Genomic DNA, 20,024 nt, shown 5'->3' with positions numbered 1-20,024 from the left:
TAAAAACAGTTTGTCTCTCTCCTGACTGCCATCGCTTCATTACAGCCTCGGTGGTGTCTCTGCCTTGTCGCTGAGAGGTGGTGGTGGTGGTGGGGGGTTAATAAGAGCTCTGAGGTTGCTCTCTGGGCTCCCAGGATGTTGCAGAGGAATTTCTAATAACTGGAGCTTCATTCCCACAGAAGACAAGAGTCAAAGAAAATCAAGCTAAGTCTCTTCAATCTCGCACTAGAGACAATCGCGGCTCTCCACGTCTTTCACGGCGCCGTCCAATCCCCCCGTTCACTGCTTCTTCCCCCCCCACCCCCCAACAAGGCCATAAAAAAACAAGTTGCAAAGCAGATTGAGTTTCTGGGTCCATTTTCTGTGGGGATGAGTTTTTGGAGAGAATGGCGACAGCCTGGGATGAAATAGTCTCAAGAGGACACGGTGAATTTAAAAGCTTTACTCCTGGTGGTTTTTATTTTTTAACCACCACCCCCCCTCCCCAATCATCAAGGGCAATTTAAGCTAGAAGCTCATCACTTGGTTCACCAGAATAAAAGACTATAACCCCAAAAGCACTCGACACAAAAGCCTTAAGAGATTCACAGCTTTTCATCTCCTCCTTCTGCAGTTTGAACGCCGGTAAATGAAAAAATACATCTCAAAGTTAATCTAAGGTTAGCATGACGCTTTAGCCGTCTGACAAAATCATGTGGGACAGCTGTGATGTAATGGGCGTAGAGTGGGTGGAGGGGCGGCAACATAAAGTCAGAATTTTAGACACGTGACATGGAAATATTGGTATAAATACACCTGTTAGGGATTACAGATTCAGGGTTTGGGACAAGAAGAGCTGCAGGAACTCTAAACTGGATCTATAAATGATGAAAATCAGTCTTTAACACTAGAAATGTAGGAATGACTTCTACTAGTACAGTCTGACTCCCTACAGCTCCACATGAATTATTAAACTGTGCATGTACAATGATGAAATGACATATGGAGCACTGATTTTATATATATATATATATATATATATATATATAGACCCTGGAAGCCGATGCAGTTATGAAACGGCAGCATGTCTTAATATTTTAAGTGCATCTTGAAGGGATGAAGAATTCCAAAGGCTGCATGAAGCTCCAGTGTGAATTCCCTGCAGATTATAATGACCAGACCATGAAGGGTGCTGCCACTTAGTATCAACAGCAGGACTTTACTATATATAGCAAACAGCATGAGGGGGGGAGGGAAAAGCTGTGTGTTCATGTGCCAAACAGACTTACAATATGGCCAGAGGTGTGTGTGTGTGTGTGTGTGTGTGTGCGTGTGTGTGTGTGTGTGTGTATGTGTCACACTCACGTGATGACCAATGAGGTGGAGAAGAGCAGCGTTCCCAGCAGGCCGCGCTGGCAGTCGGCGTTCTTCCTCTGGCGTTGGTGCATCTCGCCGCCGCAGTTGTCGCAGCAGCGACACAGGCAGAAGAAGAGGCCGACGAGCGGCATCAGAACGGCGAAGAGCAGGCCCACCGCCGCACACACCAGGAAGCCGATCTCATAGTAGATGGCCTTTGGAGGGGGGGGGGGGGGGTGACAGGAAAGAATGACGTGAGGTACGGATTATTTAATGGAGATAGGGGGCGGACGTGGAAGCAGGGTCAGAGGTGAGAATAGGCGAAAGAAGGGGTTGATGGGAGATGGATAGAATCGAATCAGGAGTGCAGATGAGTCAAGAAACGAGGGAGAGAAGAAAAGTTGGATTATTATAGTGCACAGGAGATAAATCTAAAAATATCTGCTGGAAATTCTTTTTTTTGTCTTATTTGTCCAAAGGGGGGTTTACGGATACACCACAAACACATGGAGTCACACTTGTCACTGCCGGAGGAACCCTTGGTCTCTAATCTCAAACACAATTTAATAACTGACTCCTTAACTACATCATCACAACACCTGAAAGCACAGACTGTGACAGGAAACCATTCAGGAATGTTTTTTTTTGTTTTTTATATACTTCTAGACATGAAGGATAATGGGAAAACACTCTACGGAGTCCGTGAACAGAAGCCCTGAGGTGCTGAATCTCCGCCTAATGAAGGAGAAATGACAGCATCTCTGATGAAGAAAAAAAAAAAAACCCACTTCAGTGGGAATAAACGAGCAGAGCTCTATCTAACCACCATAGAGGCGTATTAAGTTACAAATACTGCATTATTCCTGACGCGGAGCAACAAATCAGTCCCAATTCATTTGTTTTGTTGCAGGATTTATTTTTTAAAAGTGCCTCATTCAAACAGATATAAGTTTGTAGAGCCCTTCGTGCATAAAATCCCATTTTACTTCCCCTCAACAGACAGATTAAACGGTCAAAAGGCACCTTAATGAAGAATCTTCTGCTTTTTAAATGGAAATAATCTATTAAACATGCAGAATAAGAGTTTTAAAATCTTTTACTGCATATTCTTCACTCTCTTTCTCTATCTCATGAGTTTTCCAGCTCTTCATTCTTATTCCATCCTGTTGCCGTGGAGTTTTCCCCCTGCATGTAAATCGCCCCCCCATCTTCTCCACGTTATTGTTTCAGCTCCTCTGAATCATCACATTCCTGCCTGTCAGCATCCCAGCTTTTCCTCTTTTTGCATCGCTTCAGCCAACTGTGCATTTTGGTCCATCTGCCCTCCCTCCATCATCCTCCTCCTCCTCCTCCCCCCATCCTCACCCCTTGTCCAGGAATCCCAACCCTTTTAAAAAAAACCAATGAATTACAGAGATCTGTGCTTCCTCTCTCTGAATCATCACATCAGCACTTTTCTAAAGGCAAAATTAGAATTATTAAATGACTCAACATGTATTAAAAATAATCCACGACTCCTCACATCTTTAGTAAACATCATGAGAAATGAAAAGTTAATTTGTGCTGTTCGGATGAGCCTCCTCCTCCTCACCATCATCATCATCATCGCAGCGCCGCAGCGCTCCCACTTAATCTTCCTCTACATAAACCGCAGGCTTTGGAAGTAACGGCAAAATTGAATAGGGGATTTGTAATTCCCACACCGTATGTAACTTGTCACAAGATGTTCAATAGCTTCTCATTATGAAAGGATCAGAGCCGGGCGCCGCTATCTGGCGCTCCTGTGTGGAAGGGCTGCTCTCCCAGACGATTCGCCCTAATCTTAATCGCCCTCACAAGTCGACGACCCCGTCCTCGCTCGGGAACCTGCAGCTTTTGCCCTTTTTTTAAACACGCCAGCTGAAAAGAAACGGATTCTGGAGGAGAATGGCAAAAAAAAAAAAAAAGAGTATAATCCAAGCTCCAAAGACTTATATTTGGATGAGTGACACAGAATGCATGATATTGGGCTTTTTGGCCATTGATCTTTTAAAAAAAAAGAAAAAAAAAAACCTTCATAAGTGAAGCAAATGAAATTCCTTTTCATTTAAGGTTTAATTTTGATGTCGTGTTTTTATATTATCGGTGCTAATATTATCATACATCCACATTTAGGAGATGAAGCCCCTCAGCCACGCCCGTCCTGACCTTCATGGATGATTTCACGTCCATGGAAGCAGAGAAGAAGAGAGAATCAGAATGAAAAGAGGAGACACTGTGAGCGCCTCACCATCCCACGTCTTCAAAAATAAAATAAAAAATAACGTCATTGTGCAAATCTGAACGCTCGCATCGTCATTCTGCTTCTGGGCCTTGTTTGTGATTTAGGTGAATCCGTACAGAAAAAGGGGTCAAAAGTCATATTTTTATTTGATTTTCTTTCCCCGCAAACGCTCGTGCAGCGCCTGCAGCGCCGGCTATTTTTGGACGCTATAGCTTTGTCTTGGCCGATGCCCAAAAGAAGGAGGTGACCTTCTGATGAGAGCGAGCGGCGTGATGATGCGGTGGCATCTCTGAGCAGCGAAGACGGCGGCTCTGGAGATTGAATTAGATTTAATTAATAAGCAGCCACGAGGCTTGAGGGGGGGGGGCCTCAGGTGCCAGGGCATTAGCCGGAACTACTGTTAGCCCCACGCTGGAGATCATGAAGCCACAGTGAATTCATTAACGCCGTAGTTAGTCGACTTCTTCACAAACATCCGCAAGGATTTGATCACCAGTACAGCAGAACCTCGAGATACGAGAGTAGTTTGTTCCGTGAGCGAGTTTTTAGGTCAAACAAGTCACGCAAACCAATATCCCCATTTAAAAGAAGTAAAATAATCTTAATCCATTCGTCTTTTTAAAAAAAATCCCCAAATCCCCTAAATTATGAAAAACAATTTTTATCAACCAACAGACATGCAGACTTCACATTAGCATAATTAATGATATGTGAGTTACGCAAGTAATGATAAAGAATGAAAAGAAACGCAAAAGTCACGAGAACACACAAGCTACGTCTTTAATCCACCAACGAGATCCGGTCTCACTGATGTATCCATCCGCCAACACGTGGTAAAGAACGAGATCCGGTCTCACTGATGTTGTATCCATCCGCCAACACGTGGTAAAGAATGAGATCCGGTCTCACTGATGTTGTATCCATCCACCAACTAGCACGGCCTGCATCTTGGATTTTCACTCGTATGTCGGACAAAAATATGAACAACGCCACGGCTCGTATCTAAAAAAAAAACTTGTATCTCGAGGCACTGTTGTAAACAACTTAAATCCACAATTTCTTCAGATTACACAAGAGTAGTTTGTTATTGATTAGCTTCAACAAGAAGAAAATCTAATTGGTTGATAAATAATTTTTAAAGCTTGATTTTTCTGCTTGTGGAGGAAATAAAGACAAACGGCCAAAAAAAGACACATCCTCAAAATAAAATGAAAAATGTGACACCGGCGTAAAAAAAAAACCCATGTGATGATCTGGAAACATTTAAATCAGGATGTGCTTCGAATGAGACAGGAGCTAACTAGGAGGGTGGGATGGATGGATGGTGGGGGGTTTATGGGGGTGGGTTTGCACCATACGTCCACTGTGCAGTATTTTTACCTGAAGGGTCAGCACTATGTTCTCTGGCTGAGGGAGGCCAGACCAGATCAGATGGAGAGGACATGCAGAAGACAACACGGCATGAAAGAAAGAGCAAAGCCACAGAACAGAAACATGTGGATGAAACAGAACAGCAAGAGAAATCAAATCATTTGAAACTGGCACGAAAATCCTCAAAGTCTCCGTCATTAGCAGCGGAGCACAGACGCATCACGGTCTGATCAAGACCTAAAGCGCACCTTTGGCTACCAGTGAAGTCCCTCATAAATGATGCAACTCTAAATTCAGAGGCTGTAACACATGTAACCACCTCTTTTTCTGAAGTGTGAGTATAAACTTTACTTTTAGATGCTTTTAACTTCTTGTTTCTTTCTATAAAAGTGGAAAACAGAGTTTTACCTTTTGGTATTCCGCTTGAATGGCTCCAAACTTGTCCTTTGCCAGTTTGACAATTAGTTCTGCAAAAAAACAGACAAAAAAAACAACAACAACTTGAGGTGATGTGATGTTTGTATTTTAAGCCACACTTCCAAAAAAAATAAAATACAAAAATTATATATATATATATATATATATATATATATATATATATATATATATATATATATATATATATGGAATCAAAACATTTTCAAAACCTTGAAAATAGAATTTTTTATTAACTGTGGGCCTCATTTATTTAACTGCTGTTGGGGCATTTCTTGTTATTTATGGATCTCAGAGGAAATCTGTGGAACTAAAAAGCGAAGAGTAGCTGCAAATTTCTAATATTTTAATTAATGATTACTTAATATTTGTAGGGGTTTTTTTTATTTATTTTGGATCAGCCCGGTGAAGGTTTCATTCTGGGAATGTTCTCATATACAGAAATTAATGTCTGTCGAGAAAAATGCCCCCCCAGGGGCTCGGTAGAACAAACATCCATGTGAATGCAAGTTACTACCACAACAAAGGCGAAATATTTGCTGATATTTTCCCGGACCGACCGGTAGAACCACGGGTTGCTGGTTTCATTCCTAGAACGACGAAGGCGGGTCGATGTTTGTGACCCACTTTTCTCCTCAAAACAATCCAGCCAAGTTCAGAAAATAGAAAAATCTAGTTTATGGGTCAGGCCGCCACTGGCGTTTCTTTCAGCTTCTGGGTTAGTTCTTCCGCCGCGGCGAGGCTGTCGTCAGTCTATTGTGACCGGTGTAAAGTGATCCACGTGGAATTATCAAGTTCTCTTGTTCTGGAGATCCTTTGAGAAGAAGCTCTGGACTAGTTTTACACCAACTTCACCTGTGCAGACACCTTAAAGGCCTTGACGCCCTCATTAAAACTAACTGATTCTCCATACATCCCAAACACTTGGTACCCAGGATGTAAATGATGTGCAGCAGATCCAGCCTCCACTCCGACCCGACGGGGTCGATGCTTTTCAAAGCAGACTTTAATGAAGCTTTTGCAGGGAGCTGGAGATAAAGCCGAACCAGGCGGGGATGAATTTTTCAGGGAGTCGCCCACCCAGATGAACTCGCTGCTCGCTTTAAAAGCAGAGAGAGAGAAGCTGTGCTGATGGTGATCAAAAGCGAGATACCCAACGCCTTCCTGCACCGATGCGACGCCTCGACTTGGAGCGTCACGACTTTGAGCATCTTCTCAAACTGGATTTTAGTTGCTTTTGTCGTCCTGATTGCGAATCAGGGCTTGGAACTAGAAGGCAAACTCAGCCAGTGTGTTTATTAAACTGCGTGATCCTGGGTGATTCTGACAGCGACGAGTCAAAACGAGTCAGATCGCAGTCTGGGTGACGTTTAGCCGAGCATTAGCATCCATTCACCCTCCACACACCCAGACGGCGCTTCACACCTAATGCAGCTCTTATTTATGAACTTCCTGCCGTCTGACAGACGTCAGTGATTTAAAAATACACTGTTTTTACTGGTGATTCTGGTTTGGATTGGAGGGATGCAAAAGGAATTTAATTCTAAACTAACATCTTTAGTTTTGTAATTAAACAACAGCAACAAACCAATCGGGATGTGCGACTATTAATCCCCCCCCCGCCCCCCCAGGCAGAATACAAGGTTATTAGCAGCACGGATTAAATGGTCTGACTGAAGTGTTAAAGCCTTCGCCTTTTGTGTGACGCCCCCGTACTACAGCGGCTGTCACGGCGTGGGATTGGAACAGACGTCCTCCTGTTATGAACCTGTTACGGAAGCGGCGCCGCTCAGATGAATGACCTTCATTCAGGAATATCACGTAACATACGGCCTGTTGAACGAAAACACAATCACCTTGTCCCCCGCTGGAGGTCAGAGCCTTTCTTTGCCGATGATGTGATGATGATGATAATGAAGATGAAGGGTTCGGGCGGGGTCAGAATGAGAACTTCAGAAAATGTAACTAAATCTAACTATGTAGTTACACAGAAAAAATATGTTTGTTTCTCTGTTATAATATAAATTCATTAAATTTGTCAGGTTATTAAACGCACAGAACTCCATCAATCAAGAATCAAACTGTTCAAGAGAATAAAGAAAAATAACATCAGACACAAGTGAGGACATTAAATTTGTTCAAAACGGTTTAGTCAAAGTTAAAATGGACATAAATACTGCATTGTGGGAAATGTAGCTGTGGTCAAAACACACTTTTTACCTATTTATTTTTAGACACTAACCGTTGACGCTCTCGCGGGCCACATGAAGTGAGGTGGCGGGCCATATTTGGCCCCTGGGCCTTGAGTTTGACAAATGTGCCCTAGAAGGTTCGATATGTCATGTGCAAACACCAGCCTGCAGCAGAATAACCACAAACCCTTCCACACACATCGCATCAGGTTTTTATCACTCAGTATTCTGTTTGCATCGGAGACGTCAGGTTAACTGAGCACATCACAGCCTCATCTAATCGAACAAAACGAAAACAAAAAGTTGGAGCTTTCAGCTGTCTTGACTTCTAACTGTGGCTCTTCGCATCACTCAGACGACAACGTGATTCCCTGGAAAACCATCTTTTTTTTTTCTTTTTTTTTCAGAAATGCAACACGCGATGCGACGGCCTGACAGCGCCTTTGTTAATCACCCCATTCTCACATCTCACTCTTTGCTTTGCTTGATGTTGTTCACCTCCTAGCATCAAAAAATAGCAGGTGTGTGTTGGCAGCACGTCCACACGCTACATGAAGGCGTCAGACACACCGCTCCTCGTGTCGTCGCACCTCTGTGATCTACCAGTTGATGAGCTTTCACCTGGAATCGAAACGGCGAGGATGTTCCGTCATCTTTATGTAACGTCTCGTTTCTATTAGGTGACGCGGGAACTGATTTATCTGCAGTCAGGTATCTGCCGGATGATTCATTAATCCATTGTGTTTAATGTGCTTTTCAGTAAGTGCTAAAGTTAAAGTATCCGCCAGATGTCGTGACAAATTTGCAGTGGGTGTGGAGCAAAAAAAAATCTCGCCTGGAGGAGCGAGGGAAGTGAATGATGGATACGCAGCTGGTTTCAGAATGTTGGTTTATGTTCTAATAGATTTCTCCGCATAAGAACAGAAGGTAAACAGTGGAGGACAGAAAGAGTTGTGGAACTGGAGTGAAGGAGGGATGGGGACGGATATAGATCACTTTTTTCTGAGCAAATGTAATGTTTGTAACTTGAATAAGTAATAAATTCAGAGTTATTTAAGATTGAGGAGTAGTTACATTTATTTTACATTACATTGAGTTACATTTAGTTACATTTATAAGTTACATCTGGCCCTTTGAGGACAGACATGATGCTGATGTGGCCCTCAGTGAAAATGAGTGACACCCCTGATATAGATGGACAGATAAAGTCAATAGAAACTAAATCTTCTCTGTCGGTATTTCCTGATGGATTCATGGAGAGCAGAACCCACAATCCCACATGAGCAGCTCAGAAAAGACGGAGGAGGAAAAAAATCCAATCAACTCGCCTCAAAAAGCCACCAGCCGAACCAACACCATTCTAATATTCCCCTCTGCTTTAAGCCCCGGCGGTCGCCCATGACAACGGCCGCTGCTAAAAAGATAAATCAGGGAAATAAGTAAGCCCGGCCACGAGATATACTCCCACACTGCAAAACTTCATTCAGCATTGATTTGCTTGTAAAAGCAGGCGGCCGGTTCGGGTTTCCACCAAAGAAAATTATCTGAGGACACGCAAGAATTAAATCCAGCAGGAGGTGTGAAAAACAAACGCACACGGGGAAAGTCGGCGAGGCCTTTGTGCAGCATCAGGAGGATAAAGCAGGTTTAAAGTCAGCTGGATTCAATGTTTCACACAAACACTGGATCAAATGATTCTATTTGTCCATTTTATTTATTTTTTTTACTCCTCAGCTTGGGTTTGTAGAAAATCTATTTTTAACAGAATCCCAGGGTTACTGATTACAAACTGGAGCCGTGGAGTCAAAAAGGCGGAATAACTGGAGTATAAACTGTGACTGAATCGACTCCAATAAACATTTTACCCAATAATAAGAATAGCTTGTGCACATAAACTGTTTAGTATAACAATAGTTTAGCTGACAACTCCCCCTCCCTCCCTGAATCCAATATGAGACGTATATTAATTTAACATAAGGTTCATTTAGGTTTGCACAGGGATGATTTTCCACTCGCATACTTTATGTACAGGTTGACTCAGGACTTGTAGCTTTCTTTCTTTGCAGTAATCAGAGAAAATCGCTTCCAGAAGTCAAATTTTGGATTTGTACTTAATGTTAATGCGTTTGACATCCTAAAAGACACAAACTGTCGGTGAGATGTTTCTATTCAGCGGTGCACGTCTAGTTCTTGTCTTTTGTCTTTTAAATTTTTCTGCTCTTTGCTTTTCTTTTCTTTTTCTTTTTTAACTGTAAAAAAAAAAACCCCACGATCATCAATCATCAATCGTCCCTGGAGACGAATGTTTCATCAAGAAGCAAAATATTTGATAACGGTTTAACAAATAGCCTCGGGTTTAAAAACCAGTCTGTGTTTGAATAATAAATAACACGACTCAGATGCTCCATTTACATCAACCTGATGGGACTGAACCCCAATAAATGGACACATGACTGTAACAAAGGTCAGATCAAATCCTTCTGTGGTAAACCGCTTGTAAATGTTAAAGTTAGGACAAAGCCGACCCGACAGTCAACTGAATGTTTCTGATAAAGGAGAACAAGTGTGTGTGTATGTGTGTGTGTGTGTGTGTGTGTGTGTGTGTGTGTGTGTGTGTGTGTGTGTGTGTGTTTGTGGTCTTGGACGCTCACTTCCCATGAGCTTAGTTCAAGAACAAAAAAAAAAAAAAACCTCCTCCGCACAAGATAAACACTGTTACCATAGAGTCCGTAACTATGAGAATAAAGCACAGACACACACACACACACACACACACACACACACTGGAAGCTAGAAAGGCATTAATTTCCAACCTTAAAACGAATGACCATTCAAAACTGAATGAGCGATTTTGTGCCTCATTTTTATTTCTCTAACTGGAATTAAAAACGAATATTTCTGGGGTTTCATCTCCAGCCTCCGGTTGGGTTTGGACGCTACAACCACCGTCACGCCGCGAGAATGTTTTCCAACACTGAAATGTAAACCTGTGGGCGTATGGAGAGCGCTACAACGGCACCGCGCCACGTGAACAGCTGAGTCTCCGGGCTACATATATATCGCTGGAATCCCACATTCTGCTGAGATGAGATGAGATGATGAGTAAGACGCACATAGAAACAGAAAATATCCCCCATCCTTTATTTGATCAGATGCGCCGCAGAGTGTTAGTACAGTAATACGCGCTTATACTGCACATATAATCCAGTCTGCACATTTGGATCATGAATAAACTTGACAGTCTCCCCATCACCTTGATCTGTAGATACGCATCACAGGCAAGAAACCAACACAGATAAAAATAAATCTGGGTGACACGGCAACAGATACCAATAAAGAATGTTATATTGCACCGGGGGGGGGGGGGGGGCTTCCTGCAATTTGGTCCAGTGACTTTGAGAAATGGCAAAATTGACTCCAGTGTGAACGAATTACGAATTACGACAGCCAAGAGGATCGGATCTGTAGCCTGGCCGGGGTTAACGCTGACACAGATTAGCATCAGCTAATGAAGGCTGAAGCTTCGAAGGCGACACCGGAAATAAGAACCAGTTCATGTGCTGGAAAAAGGTCCCGGGCGAAAGGTCTGGCCAAGAAAAGACGTGTATTTTAACCTTTGAACTCATGCTATCATCCAGGGTGTGATTTGTCAAATATAGAGAGGGGGGATCACCCACACCCCCCCAGCAAATCACACCTTGCTATTATCTATTTCCAGTAGTTGTCTCCAGTTTTAGCAGGTTGACCCCCCTTCCCGTCTCGCGTCCGCAATCACAACCGTCCCCAGATTTGACTCGTGGCGAGCGCCGCCGCATCGACCAATCAGAGGATGCATGACTCGCACATCCCGTTCAGCTTCGCCTCATCTCTCAAGCTTGGCTACCCAGGTTTGACCCAAATATGACATCCCCAGAACGAGACACGGGGTCGAGCGACACCCTGGGGAGGAAGACAGTCTTCTACCCACAATCCTCCTCTGTTTCTCTCCTTCCTTCCTTGTTGGTTTGTGTTTCTTTGAATCAGCAGACGTCTCCTCCGCCGACGCCTCAGCGATCTTTCGATTTATTTATTTTTTTGTTCCTTTCACACCGTTTGACTTTTCTCGCCTCCTCTCTCCGATGGATGGAAGCTTTAAACAGATGCTGGTGTTATAACACCACCTTGAAATGTCTCAAAGGTTCAACTTATCTTAATGCCACAGCTTTTTAGCTTTTCCTCTGCTAATATACCAGCCGCCGGTGAAAGCAGCTGCTCTTCGTCTCGCTGGATCCACGTCTTCCCACTTTGTTCAAAAAGCATCTTTTAAAAAAGGCAAAAAAAACATTTTTTTTTTATAAAGAGGAAAGAAAAACAAGAAATGCATTGGAAGGAGTCAACCGCGTCGGTGTATTTTCATTTTAAAGTTGAAGAACTGCACGTTAAAAATATCATCTTTCTTCTTCATCAGGTTATAATAACCTCAAACTTTAGAATCCTTGTGTTTTCATGAGCGGATCCTCTTACACCGAGGCCCCCCAGGCTTGCATCACCACGATTCTATGGTGTCCTGGAAAGGACAAAAAAAAAGCAGTGGAAATACAGAGGGTTGCTGTAAGGGGAAGGTTAGATCACCGGATGCAATCTGATCCCACAGCGACAACTTCACCTCTGAGAAGAGGAAATTTTTTTAAAAAGCGGTCGTCTCTTTCTCATTCAACTTTAATTTTTCCGGAGACTATGTGGTATTTCTTTAACTGATCCCAATTTAGAATATGGAAATCAACTTTGTCACGTTTGGTAGGAATTATCTCCTGGTCGCTAGGCGTCCATCACCTTGACTTTTCCGAAGACCTTTACTGATCTTAATCTGCTGCCAGCCTCACCTCTGTCGCCTCCGTTCAATCAATGGCTTCAAACACGTGCCGGTTGTCGTTTCGATTTGGAGCGTTTGCGTATTTGTCACATATTTAAGTCGTCCTGAAAATGAAGCCGCCCGCTTTCCCCCGGCCGGCCTCCTCGCCCCGGCTGGCGGCGCATTCAGAGACACTAATCCCAGATTTCTGGATCCATTTCAAGGAGTAACAAACATGACTCTAAAGGCTCTCGTCTTCACAGGACCGGGCGCCGCAGGCGAGGATTTAAAGTGTACGTTGAGCTTCTCTCACAAAGCCGGGGCGGCGACGGAAACCGCTGTGAGTTTGTGTGTTTGACCTGCTCCTCTGAGTGGAAATGAAAGGCATATTTATGTTAAACACAACACCGGTTTTTCGTCAGAGGGGAAACTGATTCTGAAACACAACGCCATAGAAAATGCTATGGTTGTTTTCCTCCACCACAAACGGTTTATGTGACCTCAAGAAAAAGGAGAAAGGCAGCAAATCCCCACAGATTGAAGGTGGTTTGGTAGAAAACGTCTTCCAGAAAGCATTTCCTGGCCCCTGGGTTTTGCATTTGGAAATGTTTTAAATGTTTATCCTGAGGCTTAATGAATCTACTTCAAATATATGAAGAGAATAAAGAGAGAAAGAAGTGAGATTGTTCATGGTAACTGATGGAAGCCATGTCCACAACGAAAGGGGGTGAAAAAAGTCTGGTTAGAGGCCTGAAGTCTTCCTCTAGTCCCATCAGGAACTTTTAAAGTGTTAAAGAGAATATTGGATTATAGAGTTGGAATCAGAACATATGATTAATACACGCATTGTCAGCCGATAATGAAATACCCGTAAATGTGGGCAGAAATATGGAACCTTGTGAAGAACGCGCCCCTGGTGGTCAGCTGGCGTTACGCTGCAGGCGCGTGAGCCCGTTTGTGTCCTGAAGCGTCTCGTCGTGACGTGACTTCATCTGACAGCGCAAAAAACACGTCAGAGGAACCACATACTGTACATCAGATAGCAGATCGCCATAATCTAGTGTGTTCTCATGGGATAGCACGTCTAAAAAAAAATACATTTCAAGGTCAAAATTGTTCCTTTTCTTTCCAACACGTGTATGTTTTTAAACCTGATTTACACAAATCACGGTCATTTCATCCAGAATTACAAGAGGCATCCAGCCATTCTTCAAACTCACTGACTCTCCAATGAGGAAGCAGCACAGCTTAATCAGACACTCCTATTGGCTGTATGACATCAACTAGAGCCAATAGGATTAAGGGAATGATTTAAATGAAGACATGTTTAATGATACATCTCTGATGTGATTTGTGATGTTAGGTGAAAGGCCCGCGTTTCTTTGAAACCCAGCTCCCAGCTTCCCGGTCTGCGCTGCGACCTCTTGACCTTTAGACCACGTCACCCGTCACTCTGAGAAAAGCTCAATGCGAACGGCGTGACATGAGACTCCCCTGTCACATTTGATGGAACATGAGTTCAGGGTCATCGCCCTTAAAAATGCTGACATGCTAACATTTGCTACATGATTAGCATTCGGTATCAAGGTGGCGCCATCGGATTTGAATATCTACCCGCCTCCTCACATATATCTCCCAGCATGGCGTACAGACGGCAAATTTGCAAGCTTAAATTTAAGAAGATCACTAAAGTGAAGACTCTGAACTCACCTTTATCTGATGTTACGTCATGTGACTTTCAGAGCGGCAGACGTGATCTCCTCGTCGCAAAAGCCTTAAGACCAAACCTTTCACACTCTGGCGACACTTCATTTCTCATGCCATCCTGTGATTCACGCCTTATTTCCCTTCTGTCTCTTTCTATCATCTCTAATCAGCTGTTCTCATCAGCTGGTCACACCTTCCCTGTCAGCCAATCATCTCGCTGCAGTCCTGTGCTCCTTCCACCTCATTATCATCCTGTTTCTCGCAAGATTCACGTCGTCCTCATCATCGGCTTCAACGGATTCATCGGCCGTCGCCACCACCAACCACAGCAACTTGATTTTTTGAAGTTTCTTCACCCGACACCTCACAGGTCTACAAACTGTTCTTCCATCTCTGCTTCGTTGGTTTTAATGTTCAGTTTAACAGTCGGCACCATCTGCTGCAAAACCTCCAACAAACCGACAAACGTAAGACTAATCCAGCTATTTATGTTTACAGCCACACAACGGAAGACTTCAGCACAAAGGCGTTCATCGGTCTGTCTGTTTGCTTTGAATAGAAGGATGATTCAGATCTGCCAAACATTATGATTGCAAATTTAAACCCTCTAGGGGGGAGGATAAGCCCCCACGCTGCCAAAGAAATCCCTAATTAGGGGAAAACGCTGAAGAATAATGACTCATGACGTCAGTCTCCATTCTTCTGGCGTTTTATGAACTGCTTAAGGTTGGAAGATGCGGCTATGCAGTCATCCTCCTTCACGGGAATGTTAAAGTAGCCCCCAGCGGGCTCAAGGGCACTTCAGCGGTGGAGATGCCCAGCGCCGTGGGGCTCCAGTCCTGACCTTCCAGGTGAAGGACTCTTATTAATAACGTAATAGCTCTACAGCGGGGTAACGGCTTGCAGCATCAGGCATCAACATGCTAATAATGACCTGTGGGTACACTTAAAATTCTCTATCACCAGATTTTGAGTTAGTTTGGCTTTCGGTGCAGTTAAATTAAACTCGAGAGAATGAAAAACCCTTAACTTTGCAACAAGTAAATTTGAAAGAATGACATCATCTACTTGAAAATCCTCTTTCTCAGCTACAAAAAACACGAGCATGCAACCAAGCATGCAACCAAGCATGCAACGCTGATGAATGTATATATTATTGGATAAATTGATCAAACGGCTGCAGCATCAGATTCGGGGGTTTTTTTGTTTTGGTTTTTTTTTGCACTGTTTTTTCCCTCGCGGCGAAGCCTCGGGTTTAAAACGTGCACAACGAACCGATCTACTGAAACAGAACTTTAGAATAAGGAAACACAGCCGGAGGCAGAATACTGTCTGATCTTGACATTTCCAGTTCAGCTGGAGAAAAAGCTGAAAGGCGTCGTGTTGGAGTCTAATCCACTCACGCTGGTTTGTGCCATGCTTGTAATTTGGTTCTTGTTTAGTTCAACGGGCTTTAATGAGGTTAATGGACATTTGGGGTGGATAAAAGTCCTGGTGAGATCAGCAGAATTATACCACATCCTGTTTTGGAGAACTACAGAACATGATTGTGATAATTATCGTAATTGTTATTGTTTTTGGTTTTTTTAAACCCGTGGAACAAATTTGACAAATATTTGAAGTATGAACTTTTTAACTGATCCAGTGAATATTTGTTCCTCTTTGATCCAGCTGAAAACCAAACTATGGATCCATTTAGCCATGCCTGCTAATAAAAATGTAAATCGGTTGAAGAATGTCTCCTTTTTTGGGTCCGTCATGACATCACACTCCCATCTATGACATCACTCATGCGCCCTTTGACTAACATTCTTCTCTGATGATTCATCCTAAAGTTAAGATCTGGATTTTAAATCTGATTCAAACGACAGCCGACCCGTTCGCACCCGTCTCGAGAAGCAGGAGGTGATGCTTATCCACCGACTTCAAAAACAACAAAAACCTGGACCTAAATCTCTTCTCTTTAATAATTCCAGCCTCTCTGATGCATCATGACGCGCCTCCGTTGCGGATTTATTTCTCTCCTCGGTGAAATAATCTTTCTTTTCTTTCATGTTGGTGCACCCTCCATCCTCCATCCTCCATCCTCCCCACAAAGACGACACTCCGGACTCCCCTCAGATGAGAGCTCAGTTCAGTGTGGCCTGACAACATTCCCCCCTCTCTGCTCCATGTATGCACTTGTCAAATTGCACCACACACCTCACCTCACCCCACCCCACCCCCCTCGCCCAAATCAGATTGTTGCTGTGAGACACACCGGCTGTGGCAGCTGTCAATGGGTTACCCTGGCAACTGTTGCCCGTCTTGAATAGATGTCAGACTTCCAGCAGTACTCTGTTAACTGAATTCCATCCAGGCGTAGTTGCATGACAGCGGCCCCCCAGCATGAAAACGACGCCGTTAGAAATGCCGTTAGAAATGCCGTTATAAAGGAGGTTTCATGCACCTTCGTGTTCTCAATCGACGGCTGAATTCCATTAAGATGAAATCAAACAAACGTTTAAGGCGTCCACGCCTTAAACGTTTTTATAAAGGAATCATAAGCCTGGTTAAAGTGATCCTGACCTCGACGGTCGAGTTCTGATTGGTTGATTCTGGAGTCGAAGCCCATATTTTTCTTGAATAATAATTTTGCGAGACGTTACATTGGAGAGAATAGGACAGACTGACAGCTCCGAGACGGATAAAAGCAGCTTTTAGACCGTGTGTGTCAGCCCGTCAATAGGCCTGTAGCGGCGGTGACGAGCGCGTGGGAGGGAGGGGCGGTGAAATTTTCCTCGCTGCGATTAAAAAGTCGAGGACAGAATCCGGTTCTGCTTATTTGTCCGTGACGGACATTTGTTGCTTCTTTTTTGCTATAATAGCGACTCCCACGAATTTGGAGCCACACATCATTCGATTCGGAGAAAAGACGCGTCAGTTCGACATTCACCGGATTATAAAAGACATGAAAAACACAAAAATGTCAAGCAGTGATTGTGAAAGACGTGATGATGGGGTGTCACTAATTACACAACAGGGTGGTGCTCATCCTCATTTTGAGGGTTAGTCCAGGCTGTGAGATGTTTCGTGTGCGTTTTCCATGCAGTTCATCCTAACGTCTGTGGATTTTGTTACTTTTATACCTTCTGCTATATATTTTTTTGTGGTCTTTTTCAGAATGTGATTGTGGCTTATTAGTCAGGCATCTGTTGTCATGCCAACCAGTTAGCTTTTATTGTGTCCACTGCAGGTGTTTTTGTGTTGGCTGTAAGTCAGCGAGGCGTTTACGTGTTCAGTTATCTTGTCTTCTTCTTCTTCTTCAAAAAAAAGGCCCCAACATTTGAGACTCTCCAACAAAGTTACCGGTTTAAGTGTGACTTTTCATTTGTATGCAAGGCTAGAGACGCCCCCTCCCCCCACCCCATCCAGGGAAACTGTTTTCACTCCTGATGAGGCGGTGGGAAAGGTGCCAGCCTCCAACGCCGCTGACTTGGAGTCACATACAGTAAGAGCAGTCCATTTACCTTTTATTCCAAAGGATTATCTGTAATTTCAACATAAAGGAGGCCTAAAAGAGGCGTGGCCTCGCTCCGTGCCTGAAAAGACGCTCTTGACCCACGTGTTCCAGCTCATTTAGAGAAACGGCGGCGTGTCCGCAGGGGAAGGGTTGTCTTCACACGATGGGAAACACTTCTTCAGAATGACAGCTTCGCTCGGCGAGTTGTACTTTCTACGTCTCGCCTAGAAGACGAACAGCGGCCTCGCCAACCACGGGCTGAAACGAAGAGACACGCACAATCCGCCCGACCCGAACTCAGCTCTGCTCCGACATCTTGTGCCGCCTCCAGTTACGATCCACTGGAGTGGAAACTTCCCTTGTCTCATGAATTTTAGCGTAACTCCAAGTTGGTCTTCTTGGGGCTCATCCTTATGGAAACGACAAGCTCTGCAAATCACAGAGGATTCATCCCGAAAGACCTGACAGATGTTTGCTAAATATCAAGGTGTGCACTTCCTCTTATTAACAGGAACCCGATCTTTGCTTTCTGATGAATACAAATAAAGGCAGCCAGATTATTCTCCTTGAAAGAATGACACAAACTCCCAGCCGCTTTGGTTTCCATCCTCCATCTTCCAGTGGGTTCATCCACGGAGGAGCAGCAGCGTGAGCCCCAAGTGTTGGTGCCAAACTAGAAACTAAAAGGCCGACAACATATGGCGCAGGGGATTATGGGATTACCCAATTAACAAGGTGACTCAGAGAACCGCTAATCCCAACAATGTTCCGATGGAGTATGAACACAGACGGTGACGCATTGAGGGGAAGCCGCGTCCTTTTAAACATCCGCGACCCAATTAAACACGCATCTAACTGAGCGGCGCGTAAATCAATCCGCTCGGATTCCGTTACGCGCAGCTCACACGCCCAACTACGTGCGTTTAACGTTGATCACGTGACTCTGTCACCCACGGGTTTCGTAATTGAAGCGATCGCGACGTGCAATTATACCGGAGGGGCTCCACCTGGATGTGTGTGTCACGCTTTTGCGCGTAAATCCAAATCGCGCCCGGTCCGGCCTGGCGTGACGCACGTTTGCGCGTAAAATAATAAATCTCCAGGTTAACAGAACAGACGCAGCTGATTCTACATCAGTGACTGGAATTAACTTGAAATGTGTTGTTTTATTGCTTTTAGGATTTTGGTGCATCAGAAAGTGACGAAACTACATCTTGAGTTCAGAATCTTTGCAAAAAAAACAACAACAACAATCGATCCAGGATCGCTGAGAACGATTACAGCCAAGTGACACATAATAATCTACAATTTAACGATTTAAATGTTTATTCCTAACTGCACAGACTGTTTCAGACCCACTCGGTTCCACGTTCTTCACTGTGACACCGGGAGGGGGGCGCTTACCTTGCGGGAAGGCGTTGGGTTGCACCACACACAGAAACGCCTGCACCATCTGGAAGAGGATCCCGATCGGTCCCGGTTCGTAATGGGCCAGTGTCTCGTAAACTCCTGCGGGCACATAACCGAAATCCAACTTTCCAGGTGGGGGGAGCCTCCTCGACTCCTTCTCCTCCTGCTGGAGTTCGCTGGAAGCCAAAAGCACCCAGAGGAGCAGCAGGATCCCGGTTTTCCACATCGCGCTTTTTTTCTGAAACCCAAGCTGGAGTTTAACGGATCACACGGTGCGGGAACCGGAGTGTTGTCTTCCCTGTCGATGTGGGGGGGGGGGGGGGGTAGGACGGGTCGAGAATGGATGGGAAAAGTGTCCAGATGGATGGACCGCAGCTTTCTAAGTCCTGCTGCCGGTGGAGACGCTCGTTGAGAGCATGGTTCCCCCCGCGGCGTGACGCTCCTGGTAGAGGCGAACCGGGCGATGTCGCCCCCCCGGTCTCCGGTCTGTCGGTTTATTCGGTCCCACCGAGATGAGCGCGTCTGACGTTCCCTCCCGAGCAGCGCCTGTGCGCACGGGGACGCGCTGCGTCACGGGGGCGGGCGGAGGGTGCGCGCCTCCGTCATATCCACGGGGAGGACCGGTCCGGAGGGAAGCGCTCCTCCTGCCGGGGGGGGAAGAGAAGCAGAGGAGGAGTTTGGGGGGGGGGCACCTTGGAGTTCTTGGTAGATATAATTCATCTGATTTATGATAGTCACGTTTTTTCAAAATATTGCATCAAATTAAAGGTTTTATCTTCTCATTTGTACCACCAACAACTGACCTTTGACCCCCCCCCCCCCCAGAGGATACCTGAGGTGCAGCCCCGAGGGGGAGAAACGTGATTGGTGGAGAAGCAAAAAAAAAAAAAAAAAGGTGGACTCTGTTTCTGTCTCCCTGCACAATCACGTCCTTGTCCTCCCTCCCACACTAACAACCCCCCCTCACCCGAGCTACTC

At 44.7% G+C, this 20,024-nt stretch overlaps 1 protein-coding gene across 13 annotated transcripts in view; it reads right to left on the bottom strand.

The window, feature by feature from the left end:
* prom1a (prominin 1a) overlaps positions 1 to 20,024 on the bottom strand; it is a 43,340-nt gene that overhangs the window by 23,252 nt on the left and 64 nt on the right. For 6 of the 13 annotated variants that reach the window (XM_068325754.1, XM_068325756.1, XM_068325751.1 and 3 more), the window contains exons 2-6: positions 19,041 to 19,690; positions 5,378 to 5,436; positions 4,979 to 5,005; positions 3,478 to 3,522; positions 1,345 to 1,550 (exon numbers count right to left, since the gene is read on the bottom strand). In XM_068325754.1, coding sequence (XP_068181855.1) covers positions 1,345 to 1,550; positions 3,478 to 3,522; positions 4,979 to 5,005; positions 5,378 to 5,436; positions 19,041 to 19,272 — 569 coding nt within the window. In that variant the 5' untranslated portion in view covers positions 19,273 to 19,690. Of the gene's footprint in view, positions 1 to 1,344; positions 1,551 to 3,477; positions 3,523 to 4,978; positions 5,006 to 5,377; positions 5,437 to 19,040; positions 19,691 to 20,024 lie in introns of those variants that run through there. The other 7 variants (XM_068325755.1, XM_068325758.1, XM_068325757.1 and 4 more) reach the window with 2 other exon arrangements.

Source organism: Antennarius striatus, chromosome 10, assembly GCF_040054535.1.
Source record: "Antennarius striatus isolate MH-2024 chromosome 10, ASM4005453v1, whole genome shotgun sequence".
Lineage (NCBI taxonomy): Eukaryota > Metazoa > Chordata > Actinopteri > Lophiiformes > Antennariidae > Antennarius > Antennarius striatus.
This window is presented reverse-complemented; position numbering and strand designations above follow the sequence as displayed.